The 27,273-nt window shown below is 54.3% G+C and overlaps 2 protein-coding genes and 2 long non-coding RNA genes across 5 annotated transcripts in view; 3 read left to right on the top strand and 1 right to left on the bottom strand.

Moving 5' to 3' along the window:
* LOC144334162 (uncharacterized) overlaps positions 1 to 16,526 on the bottom strand; it is a 174,838-nt gene extending 158,312 nt beyond the window's left edge. Inside the window, exon 1 of the long non-coding RNA XR_013403664.1 lies at positions 16,356 to 16,526. This is a non-coding gene — a long non-coding RNA (uncharacterized LOC144334162). The remainder of the gene's footprint in view (positions 1 to 16,355) is intronic.
* On the top strand, positions 1,629 to 3,746 carry COX8A (cytochrome c oxidase subunit 8A). The gene is made up of 2 exons (NM_001266102.1): positions 1,629 to 1,816; positions 3,507 to 3,746. Exons 1-2 carry the CDS (start codon positions 1,703 to 1,705, stop codon positions 3,600 to 3,602), a joined length of 210 nt encoding a protein of 69 aa, NP_001253031.1. The 5' UTR covers positions 1,629 to 1,702; the 3' UTR covers positions 3,603 to 3,746.
* LOC144334160 (uncharacterized) lies at positions 7,162 to 13,654 on the top strand. The gene is made up of 3 exons (XR_013403662.1): positions 7,162 to 7,501; positions 7,764 to 7,987; positions 13,211 to 13,654. It is a non-coding gene; the product is annotated as an uncharacterized LOC144334160 (long non-coding RNA).
* On the top strand, positions 13,834 to 27,239 carry OTUB1 (OTU deubiquitinase, ubiquitin aldehyde binding 1). 2 transcript variants are annotated; one of them, XM_015113917.3, is made up of 7 exons: positions 13,834 to 13,910; positions 15,532 to 15,593; positions 15,847 to 15,945; positions 25,353 to 25,471; positions 25,669 to 25,753; positions 25,862 to 26,056; positions 26,161 to 27,239. In XM_015113917.3, the coding sequence occupies exons 1-7, from the start codon at positions 13,853 to 13,855 to the stop codon at positions 26,356 to 26,358; spliced, it is 816 nt and encodes a 271-aa protein (XP_014969403.1). In that variant the 5' UTR covers positions 13,834 to 13,852; the 3' UTR covers positions 26,359 to 27,239. The 2 variants fall into 2 exon arrangements, with proteins under 2 accessions (XP_014969403.1, XP_077818702.1); XM_077962576.1 differs by having other exon boundaries at positions 13,834 to 14,015.
* Positions 27,240 to 27,273: the final 34 nt, after the last annotated feature.

Raw genomic sequence — 27,273 nt, 5'->3', positions numbered from 1 at the left:
CAGGAGAATTGCTTGAATCCGGGAGGTAGAGATTGCAGTGAGCCAAGATTGCACCACTGCATTCCAGCCTGGGCGACAGAGCAAGGCTCTGTCTCAAAAAAAAAAAAAAGAAAAAAAAGCCAGGCATGGTGGTGGACGCCTTTAATCCCAGCTACTCCGGAGGGTGAGGTGGGAGGATGGCTTGAGCCTGGGAGGTGGAGGTTGCAAGGCTGCACTAAGCTGAGATCACACTCCACTCCACTCCAGCCTGGGCTTAGAGCTAGAGCTCGTCTCAACAACAACAAAATGCAGAGTGCATTTTGAATGCAACGAAAGGCTTGGTGGTGGAAATCAGAGAGCAGGGTCGAAGGTGTGGCATATTGAAGAGTTTTGAGAGTTGAGGTTGGACAGTGACATTCAGGAATTGGGATTTTGCCTAGGAAGCAATGGGGAGCCACTGAAAGTATATGACTTGGTCAGATTTAGGTTTAAAAAACCAAGAAGGAAAGGATGGGGGAGGGAGAGATAGAGGGAGGGTTGGAAGAAAGGGAAGTTGGCTGCTCCAGCATGGTAACTGGAATCGAAGAGTGAAATAGTAATTGAGAGTAATTGAGGGGAGTTTGGTTACTAGGTCAGTGTCAGGAATGATGGAGGCCTGGTGGAGAGGAGGGGACTCTGAATAGAGACTTTTTTTTTTTTTTTTTTTTTTTGAGACAGTCTTGCTCTCTTTGTATTCTTAGTAGAGACGGGATTTCACCATGTTGGCCAGGCTGCTCTCAAACTTTTTTTATTGTTGTTTTTTGTTTTTGAGACGGAATTTCGCTTTTGTGGCCCAGGCTGGAGTGCAATGGCTCAATCTTGGCTCACTGCAACCTCCACCTCCTGGGTTCAGCAATTCTCCTGACTCAGCCTCCCGAGCTGGAATTACAGGCGCCCGCCACCATGCCAGCTAATTTTTGTATTTTTAATAGAGACGGGGTTTCACCATATTGGCCAGGCTGGTCTCGAACTGTTGACTTCAGGTGATCCACCCGCCTCGGCCTCCCAAAGTGTTGGGACTACATGCGTGAGCCACTGCGCCCGGCCAATTTTTGTATTTTTAGTAGAGACGGGGTTTCACCATGTTGGCAAGACTGGTCTCAAACTCCGACCTCAGATGATCTACCTGCCTCGTCCTCCCAAAGTGCTGGTATTACAGGAGTGAACCACCGCGCCCAGCCCCTACTTTTTTTAGTAGAGACGGGGTTTCACCTTGTTGGCCAGGCTGGTCTCAAACATCCTGATCTCGGGTGATCCGCCCGCCTCAGTCTCCCCAAAAGTGCTGAGATTACAGGCGTGTGCCACCACAACCGGCCTGAATAGAGAGAAATTTAACAGTATGAATGGAGGGAGGAGTCAAGAACAGTTTAGGCTTCTCGCGTACATGATTGGGTGGACCGAGATGTCACTCACAAGTATAGGCCTTGGAGGAGGAACAGAACCAGAAGAAGAGCCCTTTTGTGCTCCGCCCATAGCGGTAGGAAGGTGTCAATTGGCTGTTTCGAGGAATGCGCCAAAAACTGCCAACAGCGGTAGGAGGTGTGTTCTTGCGTCATTTCCTAGAGACTTCCGGGCCGCCGTTTCCCGGCCTCCCCAATGCCGGAACTTCCGGCCGGCGCAGCCATTTTTGCTTGCTGACCTTGGGCTACGGCTGACAGCTTTTTGTGGTGTACTCCGTGTCATCATGTCCGTCCTGACGTCCCTGCTGCTGCGGGGCTTGACAGGCTCGGCCCGGCGGCTCCCAGTGCCGCGCGCCAAGGTCCATTCGATGCCGCCGGAGGAGGAGCTTGGGATCATGGTGAGGAACTGGCCGGGAAGAGCACGGGAGGCGCCGTGGGCTTGCCCCTTCTGCCTTGCTGACCTCAGGCGGTCCTGAGAATGCCCCGCACCCCGCGCCCCGCAGCGTAGCGGGGAGCAGCATTGCCGGTTTGGGCATGTCTGGAGGGCGCGAACGACGGGGACAGTGCCCGGGCGACAGTCGGGGCTGTCGGCGTTAGGTCTTTCCCCACCGCCCCAGGATCTCGGCTCAGGTCCTGTCAGGCCCTCCCTCCCCTGTCGCCTCCTCGCTGCACTGCCTCGAGCCCATTTTCTCATTGGTTCATTGGGGGATGCCTGACGCTGTCAGCGACGATAATGGTTGTTACCGGCATTTTATTTTATTTATTTATTTTGAGACGGGGTCTCGCTCTGTCGCCAGGCTGGAGTGCAGTGGCGCGATCTCGGCTCACTGCAACCTCCGCCTCCCGGGTTCAAGCGATTCTCCTGCCTCAGCCTCCCGAATAGCTTGGGACTACAGGCGCGCGCCACCATGCCCAGCTGAATTTTGTATATTTAGTAGAGACGGGGTTTCACCATGTTGGCCAGGATGGTCTCTATCTCTTGATCCGCTTCCCTCAACCTCTGAAAGTGCTGGGCTTACAGGCGTGAGCCACCGCGCCCGGCCTGGGAGGGGGTTTTAAGGCAAGGAAGGATAGGTACAGTTTTGGAGTTACTGGCCCATGCAAGGATCCTGGGTGTTAACAAACAAGCTTTTCTTTTTTTGTTTGTTTTTTTTTTGAGACAGAGTCTTGCTCTGTCGCCCAGGTTGGAGTGCAGTGGTGCGATCTTGGCTCACTGCAACCTCCGCCTCCCGGGTTCAAGCGATTCTCCTGCCTCAGCCTCCCGAGTAGCTGAGATTACGGGCGCCCACCACGACTCTCGGCTAATTTTTTGTAGTTTTAATAGAGACGGGGTTTCACCATGTTGGCCAGGCTGGTCTCTAACTCCTGATCTTGTGATCCGCCAGCCTTGGCTTCCCAAATTGCTGGGATTACAGGCGTGAGCCACCATGCCCGCCCCAGACCAGCTTTAAAACAGGTTTCAGGCCGGGCACAGTGGCTCATGCCTGTAATCCCAGCACTTTGGGAGGCCGAGGAGGGTGGATCATGAGGTCAGGAGATCGAGACCACCCTGGCCAAGATGGTGAAACCCTGTTTCTACTAAAAAATACAAAAATTAGTCGGGCGCGGTGGCAGGCGCCTGTAATCCCAGCTACTCGAGAGGCTGAGGCAGGAGAATCGCTTGAACCCAGGAGGCCGAGTCTGCAGTGAACCAAGATCATGCCACTGCACTCTAGCCTGGGTGACAGAGTAAGACTCTGTCTCAAAAAAACAAACAAACCAGGTTTCAATAAGTCCTGCTTCCTTTCCCTTCCTTTGTGATCTGGTGGTGGATTTCTCCTTGAACCCTCACCCCAGCTGTCTCTCTTTCCTCTCACTCCTCCCCCTCCTTATAACTGACCCTTTACCTCAAGGGTTAGTGGAGCCTTGGATCTGCTCTGTCTGCTCCCTGGAGCGTGGATTCCTTTAATGTGAGGGTGAGGGGCCTCCCACTTGCCTCTGAGTCCTGGCTCCCTGAGGGGAGCTTTCTGCTGCCTGGGAACTGCTAGGACTTAGAGAGCCTAGGGGAATACTGACTCCGAGGTGCCTTCTTTCTTGTGCTTTGTGTAGGAAAAGGCCATTGGGCTTACCTTCTGCTTTGTAAGCCTCTTCCTGCCAGCGGGCTGGATCCTGTCACACCTGGAGGACTACAAGAGGCCGGAGTGAAGGGGGCCATTCTGCTCCTCACACTGTGACCTGACCAGCCCCACCGGCCTATCCTGGTCATGTTACTGCATTTCTGGCCGGCCTCCCCTGGATCATGTCGTTCAATTCCAGTCACCTCTTCTGCAATCATGACCTCTTGATGTCTCCATGGTGACCTCCTGGGGGGTCATTGACCCTGCTTGGTGGGATCCCCCTTGTAACAATAAAATCTATTTAAACTTTACTTCAGAAATTCATTGTGCCTTCCCTCCTCCCTGGGCTCATGCCTCCACTGGCACTGGGTGGGGGTGTGGAGAAGAGTGCCCGGCTGACTGCCCTGTGGTGGGTTGTGTGTGCCTGCCTCAGCTGGTCTCCTTGTGTGCTTCCGTGCCTTTAAATGGTGCCTGGCTTCCTGAGAAGACAAAGCCTTTTGTCATTGGGCAGTTTTTCTGGCTCATCGCCTCCAGCTCCCTTGTTTGTGCAAAGCCCAGTGGGGGCATGTGTGTGTCTGTGTGTGTGTCTGTGTGTGTGTGTCTGTCCCACTGGGGCTGGATCTTCAGCTAGAAGCCTTTTCTCTAATGGGCCAACCTTCTCTAGTCTTCCTTTTTGGTGGACTTCATTTCTTAGGTGCTGGTGCCCTTCCTAACTGGGGGTAGGGACTTTGCAGAATCCTGGCTTTTTTTTTTTTTTTGAGACTGAGTCCCGCTCTATTGCCCAGGTTGGAGTGCGGTGGTATGATCTTGGCTCACTGCAACCTCCACCTCTCAGGTTCAAGCAGTTCTCCTGCCTCAGCCTCTCGAGGCATTACAGGTGCAAACCACCAAGCCTGGCTAAATTTTTTTTGTATTTTTAGTAGAGACAAGGTTTCACCATGTTGGCCAGGCTGGTCTTGAACTCCTCCTGACCTCAAGTGATCCGCCTGCCTCGGCCTCCCAAAGTGCTGAGGTTATAGCCACAGTGCCCGGCAATCTTGCCTTTTTTTTTTTTTTTTTAAAGACAGAGTCTTGCTCTGTTATCCAGGCTGGAGTGCAGTGGTGCGATCTCGGTTCATTGCAACCTCTGCCTCTGGTGTTCAAGCAATTCTCCTGCCTCAGCCTCCTGAGTAGCTGGGATTACAGGGCATGCCACCATACCTGGCTAATTTTTGTATTCTTTTTTTTTTTTTTTTTTTTTGAGACGGAGTCTCGCTCTGTCGCCCAGGCTGGAGTGCAGTGGCCGGATCTCAGCTCACTGCAAGCTCCGCCTCCTGGGTTTACGCCATTCTCCTGCCTCAGCCTCCCGAGTAGCTGGGACTACAGGCGCCCGCCACCTCGCCCGGCTAGTTTTTTTTTTGTATTTTTAGTAGAGACGGGGTTTCACCATGTTAGCCAGGATGGTCTCGATCTCCTGACCTTGTGATCCGCCCGTCTCGGCCTCCCAAAGTGCTGGGATTACAGGCTTGAGCCACCGCGCCCGGCCAATTTTTGTATTCTTAATAGAGATGGTATTTCACCATGTTGGCCAGACTGGTCTCAAACTCGACCTTGTGATCCACCTTCCTCGTCCTCCCAAAGTGCTGGGATTAACAGGTGTGAGAGACTGCTCCCAGCCCTTTTTTTTTTTTTTGAGGCTGGACTGCAGTGGTGCAATCACAGCTCTGTAACCTTGAATTCTGACTGCAGCCTTGACCTCCCAGGCTCAAGTGATCCTCCCACTACAGGTCATACCCCAGTAGCTGGGACTATAGGCATGTGCTACCACTATGCTTGGCTAGTTTCTTCCTCTTCTTTTTTTGAGACTGAGTCTCACTCTGTTTCCCAGGCTGGAGTGCACTGGAGCAATCTTGGCTCACTGCAACCTCCACCTCCCGGGTTCAAGTGATTCTCCTGCCTCAGCCTCCTGAGTAACTGGGATTCCAGGCGCCTGCCACCATGCCCAGTTAATGGTATTTTTTTTTAATTTTTATTTATTTATTTATTTATTTATTTTATTTTTATTTTTATTTATTTATTTTTTTCTGAGACGGAGTCTCGCTCTGTCGCCCAGGCTGGAGTGCAGTGGCCGGATCTCAGCTCACTACAAGCTCTGCCTCCCAGGTTCCCGCCATTCTCCTGCCTCAGCCTCCCAAGTAGCTGGGACTACAGGCGCCCGCCGCCTCGCCCGGCTAGTTTTTTTTTTTTTGTATTTTTTAGTAGAGACGGGGTTTCACCGTGGTCTCGATCTCCTGACCTTGTGATCCGCCCGCCTTGGCCTCCCAAAATGCTGGGATTACAAGCATGAGCCACCGCGCCCGGCTTAATTTTTATTTTTTTAGTAGAGACGGGGTTTCACCCTGTTGGTCAGGCTGGTCTCGAACTTCTGACCTCGTGATCCACCCACCTCGGCCTCCCAAAGTACTGGGATTACAGACATGAGCCACTGCTCCCAGCCATGCCTGGCTAGTTTCTTAAAACATTTTCTTGGCTGGGCACGGTGGCTCACGTCTGTAATCCCAGCACTTTGGGAGGCTGAGGCGGATGGATCACCTGAGGTCAGGAGTTTGAAGCCAGCTAGCCAAGATGGTGAAACGCTGTCTCCACTAAAAATACAAAAAAAAAATTAGCTGGGCATAGTGGTGCACGCCTGTAATCTCAGCTACTGGGGAGGCTGAGGCAGGAGAATCGCTTGAACCCAGGAGGCGGAAGTTGCAGTGAGCAGAGATTGCGCCACTGCAGTCCAGCCTGGGCGTCACAGCAAGACCCTGTCTCAAAAAAAAAAAAAATTTTCTTGTAGAGATGGGGTCTTAATGTTGGCTAGGCTGATCTCAAACTCCTGGGCTCAAGTGATCCTCCTACCTCAGCCTTTCAAAGTGCTGGGACTACAGGCGTGAGCCACTGCGCCTGGCTGCTTGCATTTTTTTTTTTTTTTTTAAGACAGAGTCTTGGCCGGGTGCGGTGGCTCACGCCTGTAATCCCAACACTTTGGGAGGCCGAGACGGGCGGATCACGAGGTCAGGAGATCGAGACCATCCTGGCTAACACGGTGAAACCCCGTCACTACTAAAAAATACAAAAAACTAGCCGGGCGAGGTGGCGGGCGCCTATAGTCCCAGCTACTCGGAGGGCTGAGGCAGGAGAATGGCGTGAACCCGGGGGGCGGAGCTTGCAGTGAGCTGAGATCGCGCCACTGCACTCCAGCCTGGGTGACAGAGCGAGACTCCGTCTCAAAAAAAAAAAAAAAAAAAAAGACAGAGTCTTGCTCTGTTGCCAGGCTGGAGTGCAGTGGTGCGATCTCAGCTCACTGCAACCTCTGCCTCCTGGATTCAAGTGATTCTTCTGCCTCAGCCTCCCAAGTAGCTAGGACTACAGGCGTGTGCCACTACGCCCAGCTAATTTTTGTATTTTTAGTAGAGACGGAGTTTCACCATGTTGGCCAGGATAGTCTGGATCTCTTGACCTCAATATCTGCCCGCCTCAGCCTCCCAAAGTGCTGGGATTACAGGTGTGAGCCATCGCTGCCGGCCACTGCTTGCTTTTTAAATGTCAACTCGGGGGCCCCTTTCCTTCCAACACTTTCCATACATGGTTGTGGACTAATTGGCCTTCCTTGTTCTATCTGCCAGCTTCCCTTTCTCCTCCTCTGTTTGACTTGGGGAATCTACCATTCCTCCGTCCCCAGGAGTCCTTCCTCAGTGATTCTCCTGGTGTGTGAGGGGCAGGAAGTACCTCAGCAGGGGTGAAGTTCAGAAACACTGCACTGAGCTGGAGTCCTGATTGCCAGCAGCTGGAAGAAACACAGACCTGCCGGGTTCCAGCCTCGAGGAAGACATGGCTTTACCTTTCCTTTGCATCCTCTTTGCTGGGGTCACTCGGCTGATTTCTGAACAGACACAGGTTCAGTCTCCCCTGTGGAGCTGAGGCTGCCAGGACGCCTGTGCCCAGAATAGTGGGCAAAGATGTCAGGTGAGAGGGGAGGGCTGTGGTTGGCCTCAGGCCCTGGGTGTCTGAACACAGGTCTTCCCAGCTCCTGTTCTGCAGGCTGTTTCCTGATTTATGTTGACAGAGCTGAGGGTGGACCCGACTCTCCTGCCGTAGTCTGGTCTTGCTTGGCTTTTCTGCGTGATGCCCAGGGAAGCCTGTGGGGCCCAGTGCCCGATACTGTAGTGGGTTCAGCTTCTGCTATAGCTGTTTCCCGAGTGTTAGGAAATTGTCCTCTGCCTCCTAGGTGGCTCCTTTCCTTCCACACAAGCCAGACTTTGTATCTAAGGCTGAAGGGACAGGGCCTGGCTGGAGGGCCGGGGAGAAGCTGCCTGGACCTGTTGCCCGTGGTGGGGTTCAGAATGCTGCACGTGTGCCCGGTGGGAGCATCAGCCAGGGAGAAGTGAGTCCGTGCTGGATCTGGAGCCAGGATGGGGTACTGACCTAGGAGAATCCACCTGCCACATACAGGTACCTCAACAACTCCCTTGTTTCTGGATAGAGGGGTCTCATGGCCATCTCCCACACAACAGGACCACCCCTTGTTCTGTGCATGGTTCTGGGAGGCTTTTCTGCTTACATTAGTCCCTGTGGAGGTGGGACCTGAGCGCCCCCTGCCTGTCCTCTCAGGCCCATCTCCTGGCCTAGCTGGCAGCTCACTGGCCCTGGGGACCAACCACAGCCAGCCACTGCGGTGTGGGAGGCCGGGGCATTCTCCCCAGGCCTGCACTTCCTGAGTAGAGGGCCCTCAGTGGCCTGGCCCTTGGTTTACTCAGGGCTGCTTTCCTCTGGCTGTGGGCACAGATGAGGTGCTGGTCTCATAGCCATGGGGCTGCACACAGCAAGGATGTGGCACTGGAAAAAGTATTATCTTGAGTTTTTCTTTTTCTTTTTTTTCGAGATGGAGTTTCGCTCTTGTTGCCCAGGCTGGGGTGAAATGGTGCGACCTCGGGTCATTGCAACCTCTGCCTCCCGAGTTCATGGGATTCTCCTGCCTCAGCCTCCTGAGTAGCTGGGACCCACGCCCGGCTAATTTTGTATTTTTAGTAGAGATGGGGTTTCTCCATGTTGGTCAGGCTGGTCTTGAACTCCCGATCTCAGGTGATCCACCCGCTTCGGCCTCCCAAAGTGCTGGAATAGGCATGAGCCACCACGCCTGGCCTTCTTCTTTTCTTTTTTTTTTTTTTTTTGAGATGGAGTCTTGCTCTGTTGCCCAGGCTGGAGTGCAGTGGCATGATTGGCTCACTGCAGCCGCCGCCTCCCAGGTTCAAGCGATTCTGCTGCCTCAGCCTCCTGAGTAGGTGGGACTATAGGCACCCGCCACCACACCTGGCTAATTTTTGTATTTTTAGTAGAGACAGGGTTTCACCATGTTGGCCAGGCTGGTCTCCAGCTCCTAACTTCAGGTGATCCTCCTACCTTGACCTCCCAAAGTGCTGGGATCGCAGGTGTGAGCCCTCGCGCCCAGCCCATTATCTTGAGTTTCCTTTTTTTTTTGAGACGAGTAATCCCAGCTACTCAGGAGACTGAGGCAGGAGAATGGCATGCACCGAGAGGCAGGGCTTGTGGTGAGCCGAGATCGCACCACTGCACTCCAGCCTGAGGGACAGAGCGAGACTGTCTCAAAACAAACAAACAAAACCAAAAAACTGAAAGAGAATAAATTTGTGTTGTTTTAAGCCACTAGGTTTGTGGTGACTTGTTACCGAAGCAATAAGGAAAGTAATGCATCATGTGGTGCTGTGAGGCCCTGGGGAGGGGCTGGGACCAGTTGCTGGGACCCTCTGCAGGCGGAGAGTGAAGTGAACGTACAGCACCTACAGTGGGTGCCCCAGCGAGGACTGGGGCGCTGTGAGTTGCTTAGGAGGGGCTCTGCCTGCATTGCCTCTGCCCCTCTGCTTGCTTTCGGCCTTAGAAGGTCTGAATCTTGCAGGTCACTCACAGCTCAACTGATGGCCCTGAGGTACAGACCCTGCTCTGCCGCATCAGCCTTTGCTGCCATCAAAACCTCCCTAGACCACGATTTCGGGGCTGCTGTCTGGGGACTCTTGTGGGTACGATGCAAGGTTCATGTGGGGGCCAAGCATGCCCCTACTCCTGCTGTCTGGGCAGCTGCCCAGCTCCCAAGCCTGCACTGAGAATGGTCACCTAACCCCCATGGGTGGCCCACCCTTCAAGGCTTTTGGCTGGTCATGCCTTCCTGTGAGGACTGTGGCTGTTCCAGGGCCCATGCCATGCCCCTGTTGTCTTAGTCCGTTCAGCCTGGCTCCCTTCCCTGAGAGGCAGAGGCAGAAGAGATCGGGTGGGTCTGGAGCCATGTGGCCCTTTGGGGCCTCTGGGCTGTTGTGTAAACTTCCTCTAAGGCCGAGGTTTCGCAGTCCCTGAGTCCAACTATGGGGTCTCCTCCCCTCCCTCCACCTGATGGAATCCCATGGACATGGATGTGGGGCCTGGGCAGGTACCAGTCTGGCAGGTTGCTGTGAGGAGGCATCTGTGCCATGTTGGCACTCTGGCTGCTGCCTGTCACCTCTGTGACTGTCTCCGACATGCAGCCTCAACCAAGCGCCTGTGCTGCCTGTGTCATTACAGGCCTTTGACAGCCAGGACCAGCAGCATGGGACCATTTCCAGGGTGGCAAATTGGGGAGCAGAGACAAATGTCTGGGGCTGTGCCAGGGGCTCCTGGCAAATCTGCAGGTGGGTTTTATTTAATTTAATTTAATTAATTACTTTATTTATTTTGAGACAGTTTCACTCTGTTGCCCAAGCTGGAGTGCAGTGGTGTAGTCACGGCTCACTGCAACCTCTGCCACCTGGGTTCAAGTGATTCTCCTGCCTCAGTCTCCTGAGTAGCTGGGATTACAGGCGCCTGCCACCGTGCCTGGCTAATTTTTGTGTTTTTAGTAGAGACAGGGTTTCACCATCTTGACCAGGCTGGTCTCAAACTCCTGAGCTCATTATCCACCTGCCTCGGCCTCCCAAAGTGCTGGGATTACAGGTGTGAGTCTCCGTGCCTGGCCAAGGATTTTATTTTTTTATTTTTTGAGGTGGAGTCTCACTCTTTTGCCCAGGCTGGAGTGAAGTGACGTGATCTCGGCCCACTGCAACCTGCATCCCCCGGGTTCAAGCGGTTCTCCTGCCTCAGCCTTCCCAGCAGCTGGGATTACAGGAGCCTGCCACCACACCCGGCTAATTTTTTATATTTTTAGTAGAGACAGGGTTTCACCACGTTGGCCAAGCTGGTCTCGAACTCCTGATCTCAGGTGATCCACACACCTCGGCCTCCCAAAGTGCTGGGATTACAGGTGTGAGCCACCGTGCTCGGCCTGCAGGTGGGATTTAGATGCTTCAGGATAGAGAACCAAAATCCTCACATGGTAAAATTAACAGGACAGATGGAATGGGGATAAGAGAACAGTTATTTATTTTATTTTATTTTATTTTATTTATTTATTTTTATTTTTATTTTATTTTTTTTTTGAGACGGAGTCTCGCTCTGTCGCCCGGGCTGGAGTGCAGTGGCCGGATCTCAGCTCACTGCAAGCTCCGCCTCCCAGGTTTACGCCATTCTCCTGCCTCAGCCTCCCGAGTAGCTGGGACTACAGGCGCCCGCCACCTCGCCCGGCTAGTTTTTTGTATTTTTTAGTAGAGACGGGGTTTCATGGTGTTCGCCAGGATGGTCTTGATCTCCTGACCTCGTGATCCGCCCGTCTCGGCCTCCCAAAATGCTGGGATTACAGGCTTGAGCCACCACGCCCGGCCTTATTTATTTATTTATTTATTTTGAGATGGAGTCTCGCTCTGTCGCCCAGGCTGGAGTGCAGTGGCCGGATCTCAGCTCACTGCAAGCTCCGCCTCCCGGGTTTACGCCATTCTCCTGCCTCAGCCTCCCTAGTAGCTGGGACTACAGGCGTCTGCCACCTTGCCCGTCTAGTTTTTTGTATTTTTTAGTAGAGACGGGGTTTCACCATGTTAGCCAGGATGGTCTCAATCTCCTGACCTCGTGATCCGCCCATCTTGGCCTCCCAAAGTGCTGGGATCACAGGCATGACCCTGTGAGACTCCATCTCAAAAAACTAAAAAAAAAAAAAAAGACCCACAGCCTTGAGTAGGAGGAGGCATTCACTTGGCACTGGCAGCCTGGCTGCGGGCCAGCACTGAGCCACCACAGGGCGTCCCTTCCACTCTCTAGAGCAGCTGTTCCCTGTCCTGTCGTTAGTCCCAATCCCAGCTCCACTGCATGGACCCCCTAGTCCAGGTAAGGGGGGAAGGGATAGAGCTATTCTGAAGATTTTAAAAAGCCAAATAGAAATAAATATCTTTGTTATCAAAATATTTGCCCTTCATTTGGTACCATTTCTCTCCTGCTGGTTGCGGGTCTGACTGGCGGTTATGGATTTCATGGTTCAAAAAGGGAAAAGGGAAAAGGAATGAACGGTTTGATAGCCATGGGGTCCACATGGAGGGACCTTTTGTTTTCTTGAGTTTGGAAGCAACCCCAAAGATCTAATGACCCAATAAATAGTAATGTGTGATGTTGCTGTGTAATGTGTAAGATGTGGCATTTTACATCTTGCTTGTGTGAGAAACCTTGCTGTGAGAAGGTCAGGGTGGGCTGAGTTTGGTGAACCCAGGTACCAACTGCATCCACTCCAGGACTGGCGCCAACTAATGAAACCGCTTGGTCATACTCCACTCCTGTCCTTGCAGGACCCGATGAGGCTGTTTGGGATGGCCTGAGGCAGCCTCCTTAAGTGCTAAAGGATGATGGTCATAAAAAGACCCGGCCAATTTTTTTTTTTTTTTTTTTAATTTTTTGTAGAGATGCAGGGGTGGGTCTCCCTGTGTTGCCCAGGCTGGTCTCCAACTCCTGGGCTCAAGCAATTCTCCCAACTTGGCCTCCCAAAATGCTGGGATTACAGGCATAACCCACCAGACCCAGCCATCTTTGCCATTTGAGAAATTAAACGTGGCTGGGCGTGGTGGCTCATGCCTGTAATCCCAAAACTTTGGGAGACCAAGGTGGGCGGATTGCGAGGTCAGGAGATTGAGACCAGCCTGGCCAACATGGTGAAACCCCGTCTCTACTAAAAATTCAAAAAATTAGCCGGGCGTGGGTCCCAGCTACTCGAGAGGCTGAGGCAGGAGAACTGCTTGAACTTGGGAGGTGGAGGTTGCAGTGAGCTGAGATCGCGCCACTGCACTAAAGCCTGGGCGACAGCAAGACTCTCTAAAAAAAAAAAAACCCAAACAAACAAACAAAAATTAAACATAATTTTTAGATAATTCACAGGGAACTTAAATTATAAAGATTCCATGTATCCTTTACTCAGTCTCCCCTGCCCCCACTAACATCTTGCAAAAATGCAGTAAAGCCTACACCAGACTACTGACACAGTCAGGGTATTGCGCATTTCCACCTTCGCAACAATCCAGACTTTCCCTTTCACAGCCACATCCACTTCCCTCCAGCACCTCTGCTTGACTCTTGGCAACCATTATTTTTCTCTTTTGTGAAGTCTTTGCTTTTATAAAAACCCTGCTTTAGTGGTGGCTCGTGGCTGGAATCTCAGCTACTCTTCAGGCAGGGCCCGAAGATCACTTGTGCCCAGGAGTTCGAGACTACCCTATGCAACATAGTGAGACCCTTTCTTTTCTTCCTTATTTCTTTCTTTTTCTTTTTTTTTTTTTAAAGGCCCTGCTTTGTCACAACCAGAAGGACACAGAGCCCAAAGTTAGGTCCGAGGCTTTGGCCTTGACACCAAGGGACGCCGTCTCCCTGCCGGAAGCAGCTCACCAAAGCCGGCAGAGAACCCAGGCTCCGCGGGGCCACTGATGTGGGGCTCCGCGGGCGCCCTGGCGTTGGCCGACTTCCTGTCTCCTGGGCCAGATGCTGCTCCGCACTGCAGCAGTGGTCGCATGCAGTGCGTGCCGAAGCCCGCAGCAGGAATGCTGCCATTGGTGATTTTAATTTCACCTTCCTACTTCTCTCAATAACACGATCCGCGTTTCAAACTCCAGGGAAAAGAAAACGGAATTGGCTCCAGGAGGCTCTGCAATCACCACCGGGAACTTTGGGAGGCTGGGAAGATGAAGCCAAACCACTGTGTGGGGTGGAGATGCGGACCCGGGGCGGCCGGCCTCTCCTACAGGTCTCAGGTCGGTGGGCCTGGCGTGCTAGCACCTGCCTCGGGAGTGGAAGCCGATTCCTTGACAACGCCTAAGGGGATCCCGTTGCTAGGGCCGTTGCCAAGGCGGGGCCACGAGGAGGGGCTCACTTCCGGGAGGAGGGCAATTGGCAACCCGGAAGCGGTCGGCAGTGCGGCGCTGTTTAAAGATGGCGGCGGAGGAACCTCAGCAGCAGAAGCAGGAGCCGCTGGGCAGCGACTCCGAAGGTACAGCTCCAAGGAGGGATGTCCGGCCCAGGCTAGTGGGGGCGATGCCGGGCCAGCTGCTCCCGAGGAGGGAGGGGAGGCAGGGCCGCCGGCCCTGGGGTCGAGGTGCGCGGGGGGTCCCTTCCTCCACCTCCGCTGCCTCCCCTCCCCCTCACAATGGAAGGAGCTACCGCAGCGACCCCCGGCCGGGAGGGAGGACGGGCGAGGCGGGCCAAGGCCGGCGGCCCTTCTCCATCGTGCGCGCCCGGGGCGGGGCCTGGGCCGCCCCGCCCTCTGCCCGGCCCCTGGGCTCCCGGCTCCAGGGGCCCCGAGCCCTCCCGCCCCGGTCCTCGCAGTCAGGCTGAGGCCTAGGCCAGGGCCGAGCCCCCCGACCTGCTCCAGCGGCGACCCGCGCCTTGAGGGCCTCAAGTTTTGCTGGGCTACAGAGCACAAACGTCCGGGCGGGCCGTTCGGGATGTCGCAGGCGGCCCTGGGATGTGAGGGGCTGCGGGATCTGTCCCTGAGGCCTGCGACTTTTTCTGGTAGAGCCGCTACTTCTGGCCTTGCAGCCCCTTTCCACCTGCCTAGGCATTGTTAGTCTCCTGAGGAGATGGGCCGTTCAAAAATGGTCCCACTGTCTTTTCCCGCCTGTGAGTTGGGCCCTGGGGACCGCGTAGGTCATTGGGTGGCAGGGACAGCTCTTTTGCAAAGCAGTACGAAAAGGGGAGGTCGACGCCCAGCCAAGAATTTGGGATGGCGAACCCCAAAAGGGTTGACCTTAAAAGTCATTCAGCACACACACCTCACTCTCACCGAACACTTGTGGGAATGAGAAGTGGGAAAACTAGGCCCCGGAAGGGACTTGTTCACGATGACATTGAGAGAGAGCCAGGACTCAAATTCAGGTGTCCTGGCCACTCACCGATAGCTGCTCACAGTGGGGTCGACAGGGTGGAGCTGCCCAGCTGACTGATAATCCTAGAGCACGTACTGGTATGCCTCTAAGAAAGGCGGGGGTACTCGCCCCATTTTACAGTTGAGGAAAGGTCTCAGCCATGTGGTAGCCAAGGATAGGTATTGTGCTGAAGAGCTCAGCCTGGAATTAGACCAACCTGGGTTTGACCACAGGTCTTTGCTAGTTGTGACCTTGGGCAGATTGCTTCACCTCTCTGCATTTATTCTGTTAATTGTAAAATGGGCACCATTAACAATATCCAGCACCGCAAGAGGATGAAGGCGGTGATGGAGTAAAGTGCAGGCTCACAGGAAGCTCTCCTCCAGCCCAGGACTCTGCCTCCTCATCCTACTTTCTGCAAGAGACCACGCCTGGCCCCAGAACATTCCTAGGCTGCTGGGAAGTGATGTTAACGGGAGGAAGGGGGTGTCAGAGCTGGAAGAGTGCACGTTAGGGGTACCACAGTGCACCTCTGCCCCTTCATTTTAAAGATGAGGAAATGAAAGCCCAGAAGGGGAAGGGACTTTGCCAAGATGACACAGTGGAGGTGGAGCAGAATGTAACACACCTGTTTCCAGATTCGAAGCCTGTCGTCCTGCCCCTGGGCTGCTGTTGTCCCTGGCCCAGCTGCCTGCAGTGGAGACGGCCAGGACCTCCTGTAATCTTTGGCTTTTTTCCTTTTCCCAGGTGTTAACTGTCTGGCCTATGATGAAGCCATCATGGCTCAGCAGGACCGAATTCAGCAAGAGGTGAGGGGCTGCAGTGGGCAAGGGAGGCAGTGGCCAGCAGCCCCATTGTGGAAATGCATAGGCTGGGCTTGAGGCCTGTTGTCTGTCTCTACTTTGGAAGCTCCCTCCTCCCTAGGCTATGCTAGGTACTGGTGCTTTTCTGGGGGTTGCTGTGTCACTGGGTGACCAGCCCAGCCCTTTTGTAGTTATTCTGACTTAGGCATGGGTCACTCCATCTCCCTGCTGGGACATGACGGATCCCTGCCTCCTCCAGATTGCTGTGCAGAACCCTCTGGTGTCAGAGCGGCTGGAGCTCTCGGTCCTATACAAGGAGTATGCTGAAGATGACAACATCTATCAACAGAAGATCAAGGTGGGAGCCTGGCCAGAGTGGGTGGGAAGCACCCTGGGGATAGGGCAGGAGGGTGCCTGCTTCAGACTTGCTTCCTGCTGGGTCTGAGGGAATGGGGTGTTGGAGGACACCTCTCGTTACTGGTTCTTTTTTTTTTTTTTGAGACGGGTCTTGCTCTGTCGCCCAGGCTGGAATGCAGTGGCATGATCTCAGCTCACTGCAAGCTCTGTCTCCAGGGTTCATGCCATTCTCCTGCCTCAGCCTCCTGAGTAGATGGGACTACAGGCACCCTCCACCACGCCCAGCTAATTTTTTGTATTTTTTAGTAGAGATGGGGTTTCACCGTGTTAACCAGGATGGTCTCGATCTCCTGACCTTGTGATCCGCCCGTCTCGGCCTCCCAAAGTGGTGGGATTACAGGTGTGAGCCACCGCGCCCGGCCTTGCTGGTTCTTGAAGTGCGCAGGCTGGGGCTTCAAAAACACATCGATTCAATGCTTGAACCCAGTAGGTGGAAGTTACAGGGAGCCAAGATCGCACCATTGCACTCCAGCCTGGGCAACAAGAGCAAAACTTCATCTCAGGAAAAAAAAAAAAAAAAAGGGGGGACCGGGCACGGTGGCTCACACCTGTAATCCCAGTGCTTGAGGAGGTGGCCGGATCCTCTGAGGTCAGGAGTTGGAGACCAGCCTGGCCGACATGGTGAAACCCCATCTCTACTAGAAATACAAAAATTAGCTGGGCATGGTGGCAGGCACCTGTAATCCCAGCTACTCCTGGGCTGAGGCAGGAGAATTGCTTGAACCTTGGAGGCGGAGGTTATAGGGAGCCAAGATTGCACCATTGCACTACAACCTGGGTGACAAGAGCAAAACTTCATCTCAGGAAAAAAAAAAAAGGGGGGCCGGGCACAGTGGCTCATGTCTGTAATCCCAGCGCTTTGGGAGGCCGAGGTGGGCGGATCCCCTGAGGTCAGGAGTTCGAGACCAGCCTGGCCGATATGGTGAAACCCCATCTCTACTAAAAATACAAAAATTAGCCGGGCGTGGTGGTGGGTGCCTGTAATCCCAGCTACTCGCGGGGCTGAGGCAGAGAATTGCTTGAACCTGGGAGGCGGAGGTTGCAGTGAGCCAAGATTGCAGCACTGCACTCCAGCCTGGGCAACAGAAGAAGACTGTCTCAAAAAAACCAAAAAAAAACAAAAAAAAAAGACATTGATTCAAATCTAGACTCTGCTACTCAACAGCTGTATCCTTGGCACGTCCTTTAGTGTCTCTCAAATGGGTGTTCTCATCTATAAAACAGGGACAATAAAAGCATCTTCTGGCCGGGGTACGGTGACTCATGCCTGTAATCCCAGCACTTTGGGAGGTTGAGGTGGGCAGATCACCTGAGGTCAGGAGTTCGAGACCAGCCTGGTCAACATGGCAAAACCCCGTCTGTACTAAAAATACAAAAATTAGCTGGGAGTGGTGGTGAGCGCCTATAGTTCCAGCTATTGGAAAGACTGAGGCAGGAGAATTGCTTGCACCTGGGAGGCGGAGGTTGCAGTGAGCAGAGATCCCGTACTGTACTTCAGTCTGAGTGACAGAGTAAGACTCCATCTCAAAAAAAAAAAAAAAAAAAAAAAAAAAAAAGCATCTTCCCGTAGGGTGATTGTGAGATTGCTGGAGGTGCAGGCTGGGCAGAAGCTGATGATCTCGGTGCCTCTACGGGGGCTGAACAGGCTGGTGCTCAGGGGGGCAGAATGGTTGCCGGAAGGCTGTTTCCCATAGCCTGCCTCCTGGATCTTTGTGGAGAGGCAGACAGCAGTGGGGCGAAGAGGCCACAGATTTCCCAGAAGGGCCCTGCTGCATCATTCAAACAGAGGCAAACTTCACCACCCACTTTCCAGGTCTGTGAGCTGGGAGGTTGACATGTGAAGTGGGGCCAGGCATGGTGGCTTGAGTCTGGAATCCTAGCACTTTGGGAGGCTGAGGCCAGAGGATCGCTTGAACCTAGGAGTTCAAGACCAGCCCAGGCAACATAGTGAGACCTTGTCTCTCCAAATCAAAAAATTACTGGGCATGGTAGCACATGCCTGTAGTCCCAGCTACTCAAGAGGCTGAGGTTGGAGGATCACTTGAGCCCAAGAAGTTGAGCCACGATTGTACCACTGCACTCCAGCCTGGGTGACAGTGAGACTTGTCTCTTTAAAAAAAAAAAAGGCTGGGCGCGGTGGCTCAAGCCTGTAATCCCAGCACTTTGGGAGGCCGAGACGGGCGGATCACGAGGTCAGGAGATCGAGACCATCCTGGCTAACACGGTGAAACCCCGTCTCTACTAAAAAATACAAAAAACTAGCCGGGCGCGGTGGCGGGCGCCTGTAGTCCCAACTACTCGGGAGGCTGAGGCAGGAGAATGGCGTGAACCCGGGAGGCGGAGCTTGCAGTGAGCTGAGATCCGGCCACTGCACTCCAGCCTGGGCGGCAGAGCGAGACTCCGTCTCAAAAAAAAAAAAACAACAAAAAAACAAAAAAAAAAAGAAATGTGACAATGGGTGTGTGGAAATAGTATCTGGTAGGCTCAATGTAGGTGTTTAGTAAGTGTTTCTCTTCCCGTGAAAGATCACAGATGCTTAGAATCCTCTACCTGTAGGGGAGGCCTCCGTGGCCAGGTAGGTAACCCAGGTGATTGAAGGTGGCCAGGAAGTCAGGTGGTGAACAAGGAGGGCAGCACAGCTCAGTATCAGCCAGACAATAATAGAGAGCAGTGGCCCCTGGGGGAAATGGGAGTGTCCATACCTGTAACACCATTGTCTCCAGATCTGTTTTTCCTAGAGAAGCCAGAGGTAACCACAGCTCCTGACATCTAACAGTTGGCAGCTAATTCAAATTTTAAATGTGTGGGCCAAACACACTTGCAGGCCAGATCCAGCTGTGTGAGGTCTGTGCTCTGTGATCTACTGAGACCCCCTCCTTAGGGAACTGGATTTCCTCAGGGTGCCTGTGGAGAGATGAAGGCACTGGCCTTGGAGCCCATGAGCCTGGGTTCCAGTCCTGGCCTCACCACTTTGAGCTGTGTGATCTCGGGCAACACCCTGAAGCTCTTGGATCCCCTGTTCTCTTCTCTCTGGGCAGGGACATTGTCTTCCTCACCGGGCAAGTGTGAGGGTTGAAGGAGATGTTACCCCACGGGTTGTAAGCAGCGGGTTGCAAATCCCCTCCTCTCCCCATACAGGGGGTGAGTTTCATTCATTCATTCCTCTTATGTCACTGTCCTCCAGTGGGACACCCATGCCAAGGCCTGCCAGTTGTGCTAGACCACCCTGGTAAAGTGGACAGGCTGGGCCCCAGGTTCTTCCCACAGAGCCATCAAACATTTGGATGTCCAGAGCATGCTGTCTAAGAGGCCTCTCTCTGTCCTCCAGCACCCGCATTCTGTGCTGTGCCTGAGCCCACCTTTTCTCCCTGGGCAGAGACAGCTGTGGCAGCAGAGCCCAAGTAGGCCTGGTTACAGAGAGCTCCCCTCTCTATAAATGGGCTCTTGTGAGGATCAATTAGGATGTTTATTCGCCCTGTGCCAAGTGCCTGGCACAGAGCGTGTGCTCAGAATGGCCATGGTGGCTGTTACAGTAGCAGCGATGATTTGGGCTCTTTGTGGTCCTGGTGTGCTACTCATTTAACATGTATTGAGCACGGACTGTGGTCCACGTGCTGTTTTAAGTACTGAAGATAGAGCGATGACTAAACTGAAAAAGTCCTGCCCTCACAAAGCTTACAGTTCAGGGTGGAAAGACATGATAAGCCAAAGAGGGCTCTAGGACATGTGGGGTATCAGAAGGCGGTGAGTGCTATGGAGAAAAATAAAAAGGAAATGGGGATTGGGGCTGGGCATGGTGGCTCATGCCTGTAATCCCAGCACTCTGGGAGGCTGAGGCAGGTGGATCACCTGAGGTCAGGAGTTCAAGACCAGCCTGACCAACATGGTGAAACCTCGTCTCTACTAAAATTACAAAATTAGCCAGGTGTGGTGGTGCATTCCTGTAATCCCAGCTGCTTAGGCTGAGGCAGGAGAATCCCTTGAACCTGGGAGGTAGAGGTTGCAATGAGCCGAGATTTTACCACTGCACTCCAGTCTAAAGTGAACAGAGCAAAACTCCTCAAAAAAAAAAAGGGGGGATGGCCGGGCGCGGTGGCTCAAGCCTGTAATCCCAGCACTTTGGGAGGCCGAGACGGGCGGATCACGAGGTCAGGAGATTGAGACCATCCTGGCTAACACAATGAAACCCCGTCTCTACTAAAAATACAAAAAAATTAGCCGGGCGAGGTGGCGGGCGCCTGTAGTCCCAGCTACTCGGGAGGCTGAGGCAGGAGAATGGCTTAAACCCGGGAGGCGGAGCTTGCAGTGAGCCGAGATAGCGCCACTGCACTCCAGCCTGGGCGACAGAGCGAGACTCCGTCTCAAAAAAAAAAAAAAAAAAAAAAAAAGGGGGGGGGGGCCGGGCGCGGTGGCTCAAGCCTGTAATCCCAGCACTTTGGGAGGCCGAGACGGGCGGATCACGAGGTCAGGAGATCGAGAACATCCTGGCTAACACGGTGAAACCCCGTCTCTACTTAAAAATACAAAAAAAAAAAAAAAAAACTAGCCGGGCGAGGTGGCGGGCGCCTGTAGTCCCAGCTACTCGGGAGGCTGAGGCAGGAGAATGGCGTGAACCCGGGAGGCGGAGCTTGCAGTGAGCTGAGATCCGGCCATTGCACTCCAGCCTGGGCGGCAGAGCGAGACTCCGTCTCAAAAAAAAAAAAAAAAAAAAAAAGGGGGATTGGGGCCGGGCGCGGTGGCTCAAGCCTGTAATCCCAGCACTTTGGGAGGCCGAGACGGGCGGATCACGAGGTCAGGAGATCGAGACTAACACGGTGACTAACACGGTGAAACCCCGTCTCTACTAAAAAATACAAAAAAAAACTAGCCGGGCGAGGTGGTGGGTGCCTGTAGTCCCAGCTACTCGGGAGGCTGAGGCAGGAGAATGGCGTGAACCCGGGAGGCGGAGCTTGCAGTGAGCCGAGATCTGGCCACTGCACTCCAGCCTGGGTGACACAGCAAGACTCCGTCTCAAAAAAAAAAAAAAAAAAAAAAAAGGGGGATTGGGAGTGGGAGCATTTGCCATTTTAAACAGGGCTTGGTGAAGGCCTTGCTGATGAGGTGGTATTTGAGTAATGAACAGAAAAAGGCCGGGGAGCGAGTCCCAGGCGTCCGAGAGCAGTGCCCGCCTAGGCCCGAGGCAAGAGGGCACCTAGATGGTTTGAGACCAGCATGGAGGCCAGTGTGGCTGGTGCAGAACGAGGGGTTGGGGCTGGGGAACTGAGCAGGGCCGGGGGGAGTGTTGTGGCAAGAGAAAGGACTCTGAGGGAGATGGGGTGCATCTAGCAGGTGACTCTGGTCACTTTGTTTTTTTGAGACAGAGTGTTGCCCTGTCACCCAGGTTGGAGTGCAATGGCACCATATCGGCTCAATGCAATCTCCACCTCCCGGGTTCAAGCGATTCTCCTGCCTCAGCCTCCTGAGTAGTTGGGATTACAGATGCCTACCACCATGCCCGGCTAATTTTTGTATTTTTAGTAGAGGCGGGGTTTCACCATATTGGCTAGGCTGGTCTTGAACTCCTGACCTCAAATGATCCACCCACTTTGGCCTCCCAAAGTGCTGGGATTACAGGCCTGAGCCATCACGCTAAGCCGACCCTGGCCATTCTCATGCTGGGGTGAGAATAGACTTCAGAGGGTGAGGTGGAGGCAGGGACACTGCCAGGAGGCTTGTGCAGTAAAATCTGCTGGAAGTGGGCAGCGGGTGGTGGAGGTGAAGAGTGGGAAGCAGTTGGATACCAGACATTGAAGGAATGGATATGGTGATGGAGTCTGCAGTGACTACAAGACTTTAGGTGCTGTGGGTGACTGAGGTGGGGCAGCCTTGGGGAGGAGCAGTTGTTCAGAGGTTGATCTCAGCTGCACTCAGTGGAAATACCTGTTGGACAGTTCAGAAGAGGTGTGCTGAGGCTGGTAATTATGAGGATCGCAATTGGAGTTGTGAGTTGAAATTCACACGTGGGGCTATTTAAATCCTTGAGAAGACTTTGGCTAGAGAGTGAGGTCAGGAGTTCAAAACCAGCCTGGCCAACATGGTGAAACCCCGTCTCTACTAAAAATACAAAAAAATTAGCCGGGTATAGTGGCGCATGCCTGTAATCCCAGCTACTCTGGAGGCTGAGGCAGGAGAATTGCTTGAACCCAGGAGGCGGAGGTTGCAGTGAACCATGATCACGCTACTGCACTCCAGCCTGGACAACAGAGCGAAACTGTCTCAAAAAAAAAAAAAAAAAAAAAAAATTGCTTGAGACTGACGTCGTTAAGAGAGCAAGTATAATTTAAGTTTTTGTAGAGACGAGGTCTTGTTGTGTTGCCCAGGCTGGCCTTCAACTTGATCCTCCCACCTTGGCCTCCCAAAACTGGGATTACAGGTGTGAGCCACTGTACCTGGCCATGGGAGTGAGTGTAGTTTTTTTTTTTTTTTTTTTGAGACGGAGTCTCGCTCTGTCACCCAGGCTGGAGTGCTGTGGCCGGATCTCAGCTCACTGCAAGCTCCGCCTCCCGGGTTCCCGCCATTCTCCTGCCTCAGCCTCCCGAGTAGCTGGGACTACAGGCGCCCGCCACCTCGCCCGGCTAGTTTTTTTTTGTATTTTTTAGTAGAGACGGGGTTTCACCGTGTTAGCCAGGATGGTCTCGATCTCCTGACCTCGTGATCCGCCCGTCTCGGCCTCCCAAAGTGCTGGGATTACAGGCTTGAGCCACCGCGCCCGGCCGTGAGTGTAGTTTAAAAGAGGAAGCTGGCCGGGTGCAGCACTTTGGGAGGCTGCGGCAGGCATATTACTTGAGCCCAGGAGTTCGAGACCAGCCTGGGCAATATGGCGAAATCCTGTCTCTACAAAAAATACAACAATTAAATGGGCGCGGTGGTGCATACCTGTAGTTCCAGCTACTCTGAAATCTGAGGTGGGAGAATCGCTTGAGCCTGGTAAGTTGATGCTGCAGTGAGCCGTGATCTTGCCACTGCACTCCAGCCCAGAAAAAAAGAAAAGTGGAAGCTGTCCCAGGCCTGAGCAGGGTGGGGCAGGCACACGGGAGACAGCCCTCACGCCTGTGGTCACATGGCAGGCACAGTGGCTAAGTGTGCAGTGACTGTTTTCCTTTTTTCTTTTTTGGAATGGAGTTTCGCTCTGTCACCAGGCGACACTTGCAAGTGATTCTCCTGCCTCAGCCTCCCGGGTAGCTAGGACTACAGGCATGTGCCACCATGCCCAGCTAATTTTTGTATTTTGAGTAGAGACGGGGTTTCACCATGTTGGCCAGGATGGTCTCGATCTCTTGACCTTGATATCTGCCTGCCTCAGCCTCCCAAAGTGCTGGGATTATAGGCGTAAGCCACTACCCCGGCCTCAGTGACTGTTTTCTTGCACGTGACACACCATGTCTTGAAGGGTGCTGTATGGTCTGGTGGCATCCCTGATCCTCAGAACTTAGAGAGATGAGGAGTGGAGGCAGGAGGACGACAAGGAGAGGGTGGAGGCGCCAGCCCAGGGAAGGAGACATCTAGGCAGGGCCACGGCCCGTGGCCTCAGTTCTGCTAAGGGGCCAGTGGGGGTGCGGGGCTGGGTTTGCCCCTCTTATTGAGGACATTCAGCTGACCTTGGCTAAAGCAAAAGCCTCCCAAGGGAGAAAAGAGGTGGAGGCAGCAAGGACAGCTTCATTAGGAGTTTTCCTGTAAAGAAAGTAGAGAAATTGAAGGGTAGCCAGACAGAAACGTAAAGTCCAAGATTCCCTTCCTTTTAAAGAAGTAGCTGAATGTGTATACGCTGTTGGGTCTAAACCAGTAGGGAGGGAAAAATTGATGATTGGGGGACTTACTGGGTTGATGTTTCTTTTTTTTGAGCTAGGGTCTCACTCTGTCACCCAGGCTAGAGTGCAGTGGTGCCATCACAGCTCACTGCAGCCTCGACCTCCTGGGCCCACACAGTCCTCAACCTCAGCCTCTCGAGTAGCTGGCGCCACAGGATGCACCACCATGTGCAGCTAACTTATTTATTTTTTCAAGATGGAGTTTTGCTGTGTCGCCCAGGCTGGAGTGCGATGGCGCCATCTCTGCTCACTGCAACCTCTGCTTCCCGGTTTCAAGCGATTCTCCTGCTTCAGCCTCCCGAGTAGCTGGGATTGCGGGCATGCACCACCATGCCCAGCTAATTTTGTATTTTTAGTAGAGATGGAGTTTCGCCATGTTGGTCAGGCTGGTCTCGAACTCCCGACCTCAGGTGATCCACCCACCTTGGCCTCCCAAAGTGCTGGGATTACAGGTGTGAGCCACCATGCCTAGCCACTTATTTTTTTTTTTTTTTTTTAGAGAGAGACGGGGGTCTCACTGTGTTGCCCAGGCTGGTCTCGAACTCCTGGGCTTAAGCAGTCCTCCCACCTTGGCCTCCCAAAGTGTTGGGATTATAGGCGTGAGCCATGGCACCCAGCTTGGAATGATGTGCTTGAGCCTGAGGGTGGGGGTGGGCTAGTGTGGAGTGGAGAGGCGGCTTAGGTGGCAGCTGGAACAGATCCTCTGAGGATTGTGGGAGGAGGCCAAGGGCAGATGTGCTGGTGGGGGCTGAGGAAAAAAGACAAGGTCATCAGCTGGGGGTGGGAGCAAGATGGGCAGGGTCCCCAGGCCAGGGGAGTGAAGTGTGCTTGCCAGGTGAAGTGTGCGTGGTGGGTGGGCACCTGTAATCCCAGCTACTTGGAAGGCTGAGGCAGGAGAATCGTTTGAACCCGGGAGGTGGAGGTTGCAGTGAGCTAAGATTGTGCCACTGCGCTCCAGCCTGGGCAACAAGAGCAAAACTCCGTCTCAAAAAAACAAGTAGAGGAGGGAGGCTGTTTCTAGCCCCAGGAGGGCTGTGGGCAAGGCCTGGAGGTGGGGGAATTCTCAGCGTGGCGGGAGTGGGGCTGAGGTGGGCTGTGCAGAGGGCCCCAGCCACCTGGCAGAGGCGTGGAGCCCAGCACTCCACCCTGGCCCTGACTTGCTTTCGCTAAAGTTCTCTTGGGCTGAAAGACTGGAGAAGACACATTGGTGAAGGACAGATTCACTCACCTGTTGTTGTACAGGCCCCGCAGCACTTTAGTGACCCATGCAGCTAGTTTGTCCTTAAGTGCCCAGCTTCCTGCTGCTTTTTGGGAGGACTCTGGGCAGTGGGCTGCTCCCATTACTATGTTCAGCAGCCTGTTTCAGGGGCCCAGGGTGGCAGGTGGCTGCTGGGAACTCAGTCGCCATCTTTTGTAGTGTGACCTTTGCTGGGGGACATTTCCTGGGCCAGCCCCAGTTCTGGCCTGATGTTAACCTGTCAGGGTGGGGCTGTCTCTGCAGGACCTCCACAAAAAGTACTCGTACATCCGCAAGACCAGGCCTGACGGCAACTGTTTCTATCGGGCTTTCGGATTCTCCCACTTGGAGGCGCTGCTGGATGACAGCAAGGAGTTGCAGCGGTGAGAAGGGTGGGCACTGGGCACTGAGGCAGGTGGGTGTCTCCCTCCTCCCTGGGCGAGTAGGAGGTGCAGCTCCACTTGAGGGCAGGCGATGGGCTGGACACTGGCCTTGCCAGGCGGGGCGGTGCTGTCTGGGCCCTGGTGTCTGGGCTGGTCGAGGAGCCCATGCTGGGCCCGCCTTTCCCTCCCACCCCCAGGTTTAAGGCTGTGTCTGCCAAGAGCAAGGAGGACCTGGTGTCCCAGGGCTTCACTGAATTCACAATTGAGGATTTCCACAACACGGTGAGCCCTGGCACTTGTCTTGGGCTGGGCCAGGGTGGAGGGGTTCCCCTGGTGAGGACCACCCATCTCCTCCCCCTCATCTTGCCCTTTCTCCCTCCGTGGCTGCAGTTCATGGACCTGATCGAGCAGGTAGAGAAGCAGACCTCTGTCGCCGACCTGCTGGCCTCCTTCAATGACCAGAGCACCTCCGACTACCTTGTGGTCTACCTGCGGCTGCTCACCTCAGGCTACCTGCAGCGCGAGAGCAAGTTCTTCGAGCACTTCATCGAGGGTGGGCGGACTGTCAAGGAGTTCTGCCAGCAGGTGCCATCCCCCTCCTCTTTTCTCTTGGCCTGGGGAGTGCAGTGGGTCCACAGGGCCTGGGGCGGGGTGCGGAGACCGGGGCCTGACCCGCACCTGTGCCACAGGAGGTGGAGCCCATGTGCAAGGAGAGCGACCACATCCACATCATCGCGCTGGCCCAGGCCCTCAGTGTGTCCATCCAGGTGGAGTACATGGACCGCGGCGAGGGCGGCACCACCAACCCGCACATCTTCCCTGAGGGCTCCGAGCCCAAGGTCTACCTTCTCTACCGGCCTGGACACTACGATATCCTCTACAAATAGGGCTGGCCCCGGCCCGCTGCTGCCCTGCTGCCCCCCTCTGCCAGGCGCTAGACATGTACAGAGGTTTTTCTGTGGTTGTAAATGGTCCTATTTCACCCCCTTCTTCCTGTCACACGACCCCCCATGTTTTATTAAAGGGGGTGCTGGTGGTGAGCCGTGTGTGCGTGTCCCTGCTCTGCTGCCCGCCTGGCTGCTCTGTCTGCTGCCCCCTCCCCCCAGGTGGGTCCCTCTGCTTTTCACCCATCCACGCCTGAGCTTCCCCAACAGGAGCAGGTTTGAGGGGCCAGGCCTCTTGGAGGCTCCTCCTGCTTCCTTGGGTTCTGCTTCCTTCCCTAAGGCCCCCCTTCACTTCTTAGCTGGCTCAGGGGCTTATATGGGATCCTGGAAGTTCCTTGGGGACTTGCCCAGGGTCCCAGGGCCACCCACACTTCATCTGCTCCCTCACAGGCCCCATCTCCACGTCCTGGCTGGGTCCCAGACCCCAGCTTCCTGCCCTCCACCAGGGGTCTGCATGGTCGGGAGTCCTGGGTGGAGGGGCCTTTGTGAGGCTGGACCTGGCTCAGGGCAGGTGGAGGAGCCGGGCCTCCCACAGGGTGCCCCGGCAGTGCCAGCCTGGTGGAGGAGGGCAGCCTTCAAATGTGCGGGGTCCACAGTCCTCAGGTCTAGGCAGGGCTGCCGGTTCTCCACTCCCCCATCCGCCCCCAGGCCCCCTGCCTGTGCCTGCCTTGCACCCCCTCTGCTTGGGCCATGGTGTCTCTGCATTGCCTGCCTTTTTTGCCTTCACCTTTTTTCTTCCCCGCCCCCTGCACATTCGGGGTCTCAGCCCCCAGGCTGTGAGCTCCTTGGGGGCAGGCCCTCAATAAATGTGAACTGCTGCTGCCGCCTCTGCCGTCCGCCTGTGCCTCCGCCCGCCTG

The sequence above is a fragment of the Macaca mulatta genome, chromosome 14 (genome assembly GCF_049350105.2).
Source record: "Macaca mulatta isolate MMU2019108-1 chromosome 14, T2T-MMU8v2.0, whole genome shotgun sequence".
Classification (NCBI taxonomy): Eukaryota; Metazoa; Chordata; class Mammalia; order Primates; family Cercopithecidae; genus Macaca; species Macaca mulatta.
Note: the sequence above shows the minus strand (reverse complement) of the source record. Positions and strands in the feature narration are given on the sequence as shown.